Consider the following 13,348-nt stretch of genomic DNA (forward strand, 5'->3'; position numbering starts at 1 on the left):
TGGGCTTCTATGGCATGTGTGTTGCAGACAGTAGTGATTTTCAATATCACATTTAATTTGGTGCAGATAGTTGACTGTTCTTACAGGTTTCATGGACCAAGTGGCATATTTCACCTGCCACCTCTCAGGTGAGCATGAGCAATCTGAAGCATTGCTCCACTGTTCACAAGTAGTTGACTCTATTGCAGAAGACATACTGACAGGGATGGTACCTACAAATAAACGTTCAATGCTCCTTGCACTTCTGGATCTCTTTATCATCCTGTAACATAACATGTGTAGTCATTCATTATACTTCATTTATGCCCCAGCTCATAAAATTCCTACAGTACTGACAGCTCTCCTCCTTTCCACACCCTCACCTTTCAATAAGTTAAATTGACTTTGTAAAACTTTTCATCAATGTTTTTACTTCTGTTCTTGAAGAATATGAATGCTCAGCGGAGAACTAAACACAGATGATTAACTGACATTCCACAACTTTTTATTCATATTTACTTCCCTTTAACATTCACCAGCAGAAGAACATCAGACCTCAAGTGCCTGACAATCCCATTATTAATTCAGTCCATTCTTTGAATTAAGCTCTACGGATTTAAATATGAAATTGACCTGAAATTAAAACAAAGAGTAGATCATTGGGTAAGCAATTAAACCATACCTCTGAGATACAAATAGCATACTAGGAATAATTAAATCTTTATTATCCATAATATTAAATGCCCATTGTAGATAGTAATAAAAACATAATGGAGTCAAATAGTCCATTGGAAATTGCAGAGTGATATTTATAAATGTTTTCTAGGGATGGTAACTCTGCTCATTACTTGGACAATCATTTACTAATTTACATTTTTCTTCTGTACCTGTAGGGACTGAATGCAAACTTGGCTGTCACTCATTAAATGGATTCTGTGAGACCACTGGTGAATGCAGGTACAAACTCAATTAAACATTCAGTTAGGGAAATATTACCTAAGTTCCAGATTTGTGAAGAATTTTTTTAATGTATAATTACAAAGTACCATTGTTTGACTCAACTGTCCAGCATTGGGCTAATGACATTTTATCATAGAATCATTGAATGGTCATAGCACAGAAGGAGACTATTTGGCCTGTTGAGACCATATCAGCACTCTGCAAGAGCAACTTTGATGTCATACTTGACCCTGAGATGAGCATTTAACCATATATCTGCCTATAATTAAGACAGCCTATTTTCACCTCTGTAATATTGCCCATCTCTCCCTGCCCCAGCTCCTCTTCTGCTGCTTATTCACACCTTTGTTATCCCTAGATTTGACTATTGAAATGCACTGCTGGCCGGCCTCCCACATTCTACTCTCTCTAATCTTGAGGGTATCGAAACTCTGGTAGCTGTGTTCTAACTTGCACCAAATGCTGTTCACACATCACCCTTGTGCTCGCTGAACTATACTGGCTCTCAGTTAAACAATGCCTTGATTTCAAAATACTCACCCTTGTTTTTCAAATCCCTCTGAGGCCTGGCCCCTCCCTATCTCTTTCATCCCCTACAGCCCTCCGAGATAGCAGTACTCCTTCAATTTTGTATTTGTTGTATTCTGGCCTCTTGAGCAGTCCTGATTTTAATACTCGACCATTGGTGGTCTTGCCTTCAGCTGCCTAGTTCTGAGACTGTGTCAGCCTCTCTGCCCCTCTACCTCACTTTCCTCCTTTAAGACACTCCTTTAAACTTACGTATTTGACCAAGCTTTTGGTCATCTGCCCTAATACCTCCCCTTTGTGGCTTGGTGTTCTATTATGTTTTATAATATTCCTGTGAAGCACCTTAGGACATTTCATTATGTCATAATGTCATTACTGTCTCATCGAAATTAAAGTTATGCTAAATAATTTTACATCCGTGTTATTTATAAAGCTAATTAAATGTACAAGAAATACCTTATGCATCTGCTGAGTGTGTTATTTTTCAAGGAGTAAATCTGAGTCAGGATAACAGATGTTGATTTTAATTACTTGAAAAAGATAACTGACATGGCTCTTCTTTTGAAACAGCTGTTTTCCACCTGAAGCATTAGCATGTACCTCAGGGTCACCAGTGATGAAATCTGTTTTCCCTTTTCTTATCTGGAAATCTTAACCTGGTCTGGCCTACATGTGTCTTCAGGCCCGCAGCAATGTGGTTGACTCTTAACTCCCTTCTGAAATGACCTAGCAAGCCACTCAGTTGTATTAAACCGCTACAAAGTCACAAAAAAGGAATAAAACCGGACGGCATCGACCTAGGCATCGGAAATGACAATGGCAATCGCAACCTTGTCGACCCTGCAAAGTCCCCCTAACTAACATCTGGGGGCTAGTGCGAAAATTGGGAGAGCTGTCTCACAAACTAGTCAAGCAAAAGCCTGACATAGTCATCCTCACGGAATCATATCTTACAGATAATGTCCCAGACACCACCATCACCATCCCTGGGTATGTCCTGTCCCACTGCCAGGACAGACCCAGCAGAGGTGGCGGCACAGTGGTATACAGTCGGGAAGGAGTTGCCCTGGGAGTCCTCAACTTCAACGCTGGACCCCATGATGTCTCATGGTATCAGGTCAAACATAGGCAAGGAAACCTCCTGCTGATTACCAAATACTGCCCACCCTCAGCTGATGAATCAGCGCTCCTCCATGTTGACTTGGAGAAAGCACTGAGGGTGGCAAGGGTGCAGAATGTACTCTGGGTGGGGAACTTCAATATCCAGCACCAAGAGTGGCTCAGTAGCACCACTACTGACCGAACTGGCCGAGTCCTAAATGACATAGCTGCCAGACTGGGTTTGTGGCAGGTGGTGATGGAACAAACAAGAGGGAAAAACATACTTGATTGCATCCTCACCAACCTGCCAGCCACAGATGCATCTGTCCATGACAGTATCGGTAGGAGTGACCACCGTACAGTCGTTGTGGAGACGAAATCCTGCCTTCACATTGAGGATACCCTACATTATGTTATGTGGCACTACCACCATACTAAATGGGATAGATTTTGAACAGATCTAGCAACTCAAGACTGGGCATCCATGAGGCGCTGTGGGCCATCAGCAGCAGCAGAATTGTACTTGAATACAATCTGTAACCTCATGGCCTGCCATATTCCCAGCTCTACCATTACCACCAAGCCAGGAGATGAACCCTGGTTCAATGAAGAGTGCAGGAGGGCATGCCAGGAGCAGCACCAGGCATACCTAAAAATGAGATGTCAACCTGGTGAAGCTATAACACAGGACTGCATGCATTCCAAGCAGCATAAACAGCAAGTGATCAACAGACCTAAGCAATCCCACAACCAACGGATCAGATCTAAGCACTGCAATCCTGTCACATCCAGTTGTGAATCGTGGTGGACAGTTAAACAACTGACTGGAGGAGGAAGCTTCACAAATATCCCCATCCTCAACGATGGAGGAGCCCAGCACATCAGTGCAAAAGATAAGGCTGAAGCATTTGCAACAGTCTTCAGCCAGAAGTGGATGATCCATCTTGGCTTCCTCCAGAGGTCCCCAGCAGCACAGGTGCCAGTCTTCAGCCAATTTGATTCGCTCCACGTGATATCAAGAAACGGCTGAAGGCACTGGTTACTGAAAAGGCTATAGGCCCTGACAATATTCCGGCAATAGTACTGAAGACTTGTGCTCCAGAGCTTGCCGTGCTCCTAACCAAGCTGTTCCAGTAAATCTATCCAGCTGTGTGGAAAATTGCCCGGATACATCCTGTACACAAAAAGCAGGACAAATTCAACCCGACCAATTACCACCCCATCAGTCTACTCTCGATCATCAGTAAAGTAATGGAAGGGGTCATCAACAGTGCTATCAAGCGGTACCTATTACCAATAACCTGCTCACTGACGCCCAGTTTGGGTTCCGCCAGGGCCACTGAGCTCCTGACCTCATTACAGCCTTCGTTCAAACGTGGACAAAAGAGCTGAACTCCTGAGGTGAGGTGAGAGTGACTGCCCTTGACGTCATGGCCACATTTGACTGAGTGTGGCATCAAGGAGCCAAAGCAAAACTGGAGTCAATGGGAATCAGGGGAAGAACTCTCCGTTGGTTGGAGTCATACCTAGCACAAAAGAAAATGGCTGTGATTGTTGGAGGTTAGTCATCTCAGCTCCAGGACATCAATGCAGGAGTTCCTCAGGGTAATGTCCTCGGCCCAACCATCTTCACCTGCTTCACCAACGACCTTCCTTCCAGCATAAGGTCAGATGGTTGCACGATGTTAAGCACCATTCACGACACCTCAGAAGCTGAGGCAGTCCATGTCCAAGTGCAGCGAGGCCTGGACAATATCCAGGCTTGAGCTGGCAAGTGGTAAGTAACATTCGTGCCACACAAGTGTCAGGCAATGACCACCTCCAACAAGAGAGAATCCAACCATCACCCGTTTATGTTCAATGGCATTACCATCACTGAATTCCCCCGATATCAGCATCCTGGGGGCTTGTTATTGACCAGAAACTGAACTGGACTAGCCATATAAATACTATGGCTACAAAACCAAGTCAGAGGCCAGGAATCCTGTGATGAGTAACTCACCTCCTAACTCCCTAAAGCCTGTCCACCATCTAAAAGGCACAATTCAGTAGTGTGATGGAATACTCCCCACTTGCCTGGATGAGTGCAGTTCCCACTCAAGAAACTTGACACTGTCCAGGACAAAGTGGCCCACTTGATTGGCACCACATCCACAAACATTCACTCCCTCTACCACTGATGCACAATAGCAGCAGTGTGTACCATCTACAGGATGCACAGCAGGAATTCACCAACGCTCCTTAGACAGCACCTTCCAAACCCACGACCATTACCATCTAGAAGGACAAGGGCAGCAGATAAATGGGAACACCACTGGCTGGAAGTTCCCCTCCAAGTCATTCACCATCCTGACTTGGAAATATATCACTGTTCCTTCGCTGTCGCTGGGTCAAAATCCTGGAACTCCCTTCCCAACAGCGTTGTGGGTGTACCTACACCATGATGGACTGCAGCGGTTCACGAAGGCAGCTTACCACCACCTTCTCAAGGGCAATTAGGGATGGGCAATAAATGCTGGCCTAGCCAGCGATGCCCACATGCCATGAATGAATAAAAGAAAATGGACAATGACATCTATGACAATGACTTCATAGACAGCAGCATATGGTTGAACCAAGGTAGACATAGGGCAGTGGTTATTAATCAGTAACAAAATATAATCCTGTAAAATAATGTACATCTGGTCACATGTTTTCCCTTTGTGATGTTCTAACATGTATCAAACAGTGCAATGTTCTGGTGGGATTTAAGTTCAATCATACTGAGATTGATACCACGGATTTATTGTATTGAGAATAATTCCAGTTTATGTAACCAGTCTGGAGTTGAACATTACTTATAATTCCTTAGGATAGAAGCCAATTACATTCCAATTTTAAATTATTTAAGAGGGCCCAGAGGAAATATTTCATGTGGCTTTCTACCATTCATTATTTTTCTTGAGTTCCCAGACTAAAGTATACCATGCGAGTGGAAGAACCCCTGCAGAAATTTGTATCCCCCACCACGCCATTCCTCTTTTTGATCTGTGTTAAAATGAAACTCGTTTTTTTCTTTCAGAAGACTCTTAAATACTTGCCCAGGGCCAATTTCAAGAAACTTCACCAAACAATATCCCACTCTGTAGCTGTAAGCGACCCACACATCAGTTCAATTCCCCTAATGTTCCATCTCTCAGACAGAGTTTAGTCTCAGTTGTTTATTTCACCGCTGGTTTTCCCAGCGTGAATATGTGTTGAATTGGATTCAAAGAAGCACCCATGGATGGCATGGAATAATAATACCATCAGATCATTCCTGTATCCAGTCTTAGTTTCTTTACAAACACAACTTCACATTTGATATGTACCCTGAGACTTTTGTGGACAGTTTTGCAGACATAAAAGGACTGCTCTTACTTTTTCAATGTTCTAGCTCAGGGGCTTCTCAACTGGATTTGCAGCCTCCTAGTGGTTCATAAGAATCTTTCAAAGGGTCTACAAAATCTTCATATGGTTTCTAAAATGATTTGATTTCCTATTGCTTCATATTCAATGATCACTGCTGGTATCACTATTGATCACTCAATTCCCTAGAACTGATTACCTTTTTGTAGGATTTAAAAGATTGCCAACCCCATCCCGCCCACCTCGCTTGTCACAAATGAAGGTTTCAGACATATTTTAGTGTGTGTATGTTGAGGAGACGAAGATGTCCACTTGTGCAAAGGCAGCCTGCTGTTTGGGTGGGCAAAGGATCCAATGTTGTTGCTCTAATCAAGACTTTGCCTTTCAGTACTTCATGATGCTATGAGACCGATTTTCGGGAGCAATGAATGATGCTCTTGTAACCAGCTTATTAAATAAAATGATTAATTCCTGAATGTGTTAGAGCTATTCAAAGAAATCACTGAAAATCCAACTCTGACATATGCCATAATGATTTTTGTGTGTATTTTTGTAACACATTTAATTTTAATTCTACACACTAGCCTAATGCCCATGGCATAGTTTACCAATCGACACGTGTATCTCACTAGTGGGCTACCTGGCTTTAAATAGGATTGCATTGCCAATAATATTGATTTTGTGGGGACAGGTTGCCAGACATTGTAATTTGATCTATTTGACCTGTACCTGGGGGGAGGCAGTGGCATAGTAGTATTGTCGCTGGACTAGTTATCCAGAGAACCCGGACAATGCTCTGGGGATGCGAGTTCAGTAAAAATCTGGAATTAAAAGTCTAATGATGACCATGAAACCATTGACGATTGTTGTAAAATCCCATCTGGTTCCTCTAGGGAAGGAAATCTGCCATCTTACCTGGTCTGGCCTACATGTGACTCCAGACCCACAGCAATGTGGTTGACTCTTAAATGCCCTCTGAAATGGCCTAGCAAGTCATTCAGATATAAAAACAAAATACTGCGGATGCTGGAAATCCGAAACAAAAACAGAATTACCTGGAAAAACTCAGCAGGTCTGGCAGCATCGGCGGAGAAGAAAAAAGCTGATGTTTCGAGTCCTCATGACCCTTCAACAGAACTGTTCTGTTAAAGGGTCATGAGGACTTGAAACGTCAACTTCTTTCTTCTCCGCTGATGCTGCCAGACCTGCTGAGTTTTTCCAGGTAATTCTGTTTTTGTTTAGCAAGTCACTCAGTTGTATCAAACCGCTACAAAGTCTCAAAAAAGCAATGAAACAGGATGGACCGCCCGGCATCAACCTAGGCACCGGAAACAACAACTGCAAACTCAGCCCTGTTGACACTGCAAAGTCCTCCTTACTAACATCTGGGGGCTAGTACCAAAATTGGAAGAGCTGTCACACAGACTAGCCAAGCAACAGCCTGACATAGTCATCTTCATGGAATCATATCTTACAGATCATGTCCCAGACACAACCATCACCATCCCTTTGTATGTCCTGTCCCACCGCCAGGACAAACCCAGCAGAGGTGGCAGCACAGTGGTATACAGCTGGGAGGGAGTTGCCCTGGGAGTCCTCAGTATCAACTCCAGCCCCCATGAAGTCTCATGGCATTAGGTCAAGTATTGGCAAGGAAAACTCCTGCTGATTACAACGTACTGCCCTCCCTCAGCTGATGAATCAGCACTCCTCCATGTTGAACATCACTTGGAGGAAGCATTGAGGGTGGCAAAGGTGCAGAATGTACTCTGGGTGGGGGACTTCAATATCCAGCACCAAGAGTGGCTCGGTAGCACCACTACTGACCGAACTGGCTGAGTTCTAAATGACATAGCTGCCAGATTGGGTCTGTGGCAGGTGGTGATGGAACCAACAAGAGGGAAAAATATACTTGACCGCATCCTCATCAACCTGCCAACCACAGATGCATCTGTCCATGACAGTATCGGTAGGAGTGACCACCGTACAGTCATTGTGCAGACGAAATCCCGCCTTCACATTGAGGATACCCTCCATCGTGTTGTGTGGCACTACCGCCGTACTAAATTGGATAGATTTTGAACAGACCTAGCAACTCAAGACTGGGCACCCATGAGGCGCTGTGGACCATCAGCAGCAGGAGAACTGTACTCGAATACAATCTGTATCCTCATGGCCCGGCATATCCCCCACTCTACCATTACCATCAAGCCAGGTGATAAACCCTGGTTCAATGAAGAGTGCAGGAGGGCATGCCAGGAGCAGCACCAAGCATACCTAAAAACAAGGTGTCAACCTGGAGAAGGTATAACACAGGACTTCATGCATTCCAAATGGCATAAGTAGCAAGTGATCAACATAGCTAAGTGACCCCACAACCAACGGATCAGATCTAAGCTCTGCAGTCCTGCCACATCCAGTCGTGAATGGTGGTAGACAAACAACTCACTGGAGGAGGAGGCTCCATAAATATCCCCATCCTCAATGATGGAGGAGCCCAGCACATCAGTGCAAAAGATAAGGCTGAAGCGTTTGCTACAATCTTCAGCCAGCAGTGCTGAGTGGGTGATCCATCTCGGCCTCCTCCAGAGGTCCCCAGCATCACACATGCCAATTTGATTTACTCCACGTGATATCAAGACATGGCTGAAGGCACTGGATAGTGCAAAGGCTATGGGCACTGACAAAATTCTGGCAATAGTACTGAAGACTTGTGCTCCAAATCTTGCTGCATCTCTCTTGTTGGTTCCATCACCACCATGCTGTTCCAGTACAGCTACAACACTGACATCTACCCGGCTGTGTGGAAAATTGCCCGGATATGTCCTATACACAAAAAGCAGATCAAATCCAACCCGGCCAATTACTGCCCCATTAGTCTACAGTTGATCATCAGAAAACTGATGGAAGTAGTCATCAACAGTGGTATCAAGCATCACTTGCTTAGCAATTACCTGCTTACTGATGCACAGTTTGGGTTCTTCCAAGGCCACTCAGCTCCTGACCTCATTACAGCCTTAGTTCAAACATGGACAAAAGAGCTGATCTCCTGAGGTGAGGTGAGAGTGACTTCCCTTACCATCGAAAGCTGCATTTGACTGAGTGTGGCACCAAGGGGCCCTAGCAAAACTGGAGTCAATGGGAATCATGGGGAAAACTCTCCGATGGTTGGGGCCATACCTAGCACAAAGGAAGATGGTTGTGGTTGTTGGAGGTCAGTCATCTCAGCTCCAGGACATCACTGCAGGAGTTCCTCAGTATAGTGTCCTCACCTGCTTAACCAATAACCTTCCTTTCATCATAAGTCAGATGTTCATTGATGATTGCACAATGTTCACTACCATTTGCGACTCCTCAGATATTGAAGCAGTCCATGTCCAAATGTAGCAAGACCTGGACAATAATCAGGCTTGGGCTGACAAGTGGCAAGTAACATTTGCATCACACAAGTGCCAGGCAATGACCAACAGGAGAGAATCCAACCAACTCCCCTTGACTTTCAGTGGCATTACTATCACTGAAGCTCCCACTATCAACATCCTGGGGTTACCATTGACCAGAAACTGAACTGGACTAGCCATATAAATACTATGGCTACAAGAGCAGGTCAGAGGTTAGGAATCCTGCGATGAGTAACTCACCTCCTGACTCCCCAAAGCCTGTCCACCATCTACAAGGCACAATTCAGGAGTGTGATGGAATACTCCCCATTTGCCTGGATGAGTGCAGCTGCCACAACTCTCAAGAAGCTTGACACTATCCAGGACAAAGCAGCCCTCTTATTTGGCACCACATCCATAAACATTCACTCCCTCCACCACCTACGCACAGTAGCAGCAGTGTGTGCCACCTACAAGATGCACTGCAGGAATTCACCAAGGTTCCTTAGACAGCACCTTCCAAACCCACGACCACTACCATTTTGAAGGACAAGGGCAGCAGATAGGTGGGAACACCGCCACTTGGAAATATATTGCTGTTCCTTCATTGTCGCTGGGTCAAAATCCTGGAAATACCCCCACCGTAACTGCACTGTGGGTGTACCTACACCACATGGACTGCAGCGGTTGAAGAAAGCAGCTCACCATCACCTTCTTAAGGGCTAGGGATGGGCAACAAATGCTGGCCCAACCAGCGAAGCCCACATCCCATGAATAAATAAAAAAAACCTTGAGATTTAACTAATTTATAATATGTTTCATCCGAAATAATGGATCACATTTTTTGGTATTATGAACATTGATTCCTGGATTAATAAGTGACAGGTTGAAAACATTAAAGTATAATTTTGCTGCTTTAAAGAATCAAACCACCTCCTCGAATATCAGGCCTACTTTTGCATTGCCCCATCTAGTTCTCAGATCCCTGATTTACCTTAATAACACTGGCACAGTCAAGTTTACAAAAATGACTGAATTTATGAAATAAACTTTTTGCTTGCCATGTTTTCAGTAAGTAAATCAGTAAGACTCCTGTCAAGCATGTTAACTCATCCTTTTGCTTCTAATACAGTTGTGAGTTTTAGGAATTTGAAATCGAACAGGTGATCAATTTGATTATATGATGGTGCAGCAGATCAGTTAACCCTCTACAATGTCCACATCCTGACCTTAACATGCCAGAATTCATCAAATCTTTACATAAGTTATATATTGTTTGGATATAAACACAGTCAGTTGTTTAGATCTCACACTGCTGGAAATATTAGTGCCTGGTTTGGGGAATATTCCAGAACTGTCGCTAAATAATGTCAATATTCTGGTCGTGTTTTTGGTCACATATTTCTATGTTATTGAGAGAGCTGCTGGCCTGAGGTGGAATCTCTGCATTTATATTTGCTCATTTTAAATGGGTTCATGATATTTTTAAATGAAGTCCTGATGGAGTCTTTCTTCCAGGAGAACAGTTTGAAAGATGATGCCATTTGTACTTAAAGTGTATAAAACTGATGGATCAACTTTCATAGAATCATAGAGTACAGAAGGACAATGTGCCTAACATGTCTATCATGGCTCTTTGTTAAACAGTTTAACTAATTTTTGTGCAGAAAAAGCACGTTGTGTTACAGGGGATCCATGGAATTTTTATAACATGGGAGGGGGCTTCAAAAGCAAAATGATTCAGAACCCCTGCTGCAATGATCTTTCAAAGGTGACTCTGATAATATCCCAACTGTAGAGAAGGTGGAATTCAACAATTAAAGGATTATCTTGCTTTTTGGGGAATAGATCTGTCAACAATAGAAGCATCTACGACCTAACTATTGTAATCTTGAAGTGATTGATGTTTATCAGTACTTTCAGGTGTTCATGGGATGTGGGCATCGCTGGCAAGGCCAACATTTATTGCCCATCCCTAATTGCCCTTAATAAAGTGGTGGTGAGTTGCATTCTTGAACCATTGCAGTCCATGTTGTGAAAGTGTGCCCACAGTGCTGTTAGGGACAGAGTTCCAGGATTTTGACCCAGTGACAGTGAAGGAATGAGGATATATTTCCTTTTGGAAGAAACACAGAGTTAGCATGCAGGTACATCAAGTAGCTAAGGAGGTAACTAGAATGTTGGCCTTTATTGCAATGGTGTTGGAGTACCAGAGTAAGAAAGCCTTGCTACAATTGCCCAAGGCTTTGGTGCGATCACACACTTGGAGCCCTTTGCGTAGGTTTCTTCTTCTTATCCAAGGAAGGATATACCAGCTTTGGAGGAGGTACAATGACTGTTCACTAGATTGGTCCGTAGGATGAGAGAATGTCCTATGATGAAAGGCTGAGTAACTTGGGCCTATATTGTCTGGAGTTTGGAAGAATGAAAGGTGGTCTCACTGAAACATATAGGATTCTGAGGAAGCTTGATGTGGTAGCTGCAGAGAGGCTGGGCTGAATTTTATGCCTCAGATATCAGATGATATAAATGTTGGAGGGGTGTGTAAAATTGGATGTCAGGCCAGCGATACCATACCTGTTACCCATCTGCCCATGGGCCAATTGAGACCTTTGTGGCCAACAATGGACACTTAAGGGCCTTCTCCTGCCACTATAGGAATTTTACCCATGCCCATCAAAGGTCCTTCCTAAGGTATGAAGCTCCCTTTCCACCCTTTCCAATCATGCCCCCCACCCCCCTCACTAGCACCTGCCAGTATGCCACCAGTGAGACCCCAGACTCACCCTACATCCAGGATTCAATGCTGGATGCCTTCCCATCAACCTCACTGCAGCCCAGCAGTGGCACTGTTCCTGAAAGAGCAGCTGGGACATGAGAGCTGCCGGCTCCCTGCTTGGCTGGGAGTTCTCTGAAGTGGGGCTTACTCCTGGTGAGACGTGAATCCAATTGAAGGGCTGGCAGCTGTTTAGTGGCTACAGAGCAAGCTGCCAAGCAGAGGCAAACCTGCGCCTGACTTTTACATGAGAGGGTGGAACCACCATCCCCAGGGTAAAATACAGCCTACTGTTTCCCTTGGCTGGAGAGACTTGAACTAGGAGGGCACAGAGTCTCAGGATGAGGGATTGGTCATTTCAGTTGAGATGAGTAATTTCTTCACTGGGGGATGTGAATCTTTGGAACTCTCTACCCCAAAGGGCTGTGATGCTCAGTTGTTCACTATATCCAAGGCTGCGATTGATAGATTTTTGTACTCTAGGCAAAGGAAGTTTTTTTTATTTATTCGTTCACAGGATGTGGGCGTCACTGGCTAGGGTAGCATTTATTGCCCATCCCTAGTTGCCCTTGAGAAGGTGATGGTGAGCTGCTTTCCTGAACTGCTGCAATCCGTATGGCATACACAGTGCTGTTAGGAAGTAAATTCCAGGATTTTGACCCAGCGCCAATGAAGGAACTGTGATTCCAAGTCAGGATGGTGTGTGGCTTGAAAGGGAACCTTGGTGGTGTTTCCATGTATCTGCTGCCCTTGTCCTTCAAGGTGGTAGAAATCACAGGTTTGGAAGATGCTGTTGAAGTTGCCTTGGTGAGTTGCTGGAGTGTATCTTGTAGATCGTACACATTGCTGCCACTGTTCATCAGTGGTGGAGGAAATGAACATTAAAGGTAGTGAATGTGGTGCCAATAAAGTGGGCTGCTTTATCCTGGATGGTGTTAGGTTCTTGAGTATTGTTGGAGTTGCGCTCATCCAAGCAAGTGGAGAGTATTCCATCACATTCCTTACTTGGCGGATAGGCTAGAGAGAATCAGGAGGTGAGTTACTCACTACAGAATTCCCAACTTTTGTAGCCACAGTATTTATAAGTCTGGTCCAGTTCATTTTCTTGTCAATACTAACCCCTAAAATGTTGATAGTGTGGGATTCAGTGATGGTAGTGCTATTGAATGTCAAGGGGCAATGGTTCAATTCACTCTTGTTGGAGATGGTCATTATCTGGCACTTGTGTGATGTGAAT

The 13,348-nt window shown here is 44.3% G+C and overlaps 1 protein-coding gene across 1 annotated transcript in view; it reads left to right on the forward strand.

The window, feature by feature from the left end:
- LOC121292349 (protein delta homolog 1) overlaps positions 1–13,348 on the forward strand; it is a 34,808-nt gene that overhangs the window by 817 nt on the left and 20,643 nt on the right. The window contains exon 2 of the mRNA XM_041214201.1: positions 67–128. Within this exon, the coding sequence (XP_041070135.1) occupies positions 67–128 (62 nt within the window). The remainder of the gene's footprint in view (positions 1–66; positions 129–13,348) is intronic.

This window comes from Carcharodon carcharias, chromosome 20 (genome assembly GCF_017639515.1).
Source record: "Carcharodon carcharias isolate sCarCar2 chromosome 20, sCarCar2.pri, whole genome shotgun sequence".
NCBI lineage: Eukaryota > Metazoa > Chordata > Chondrichthyes > Lamniformes > Lamnidae > Carcharodon > Carcharodon carcharias.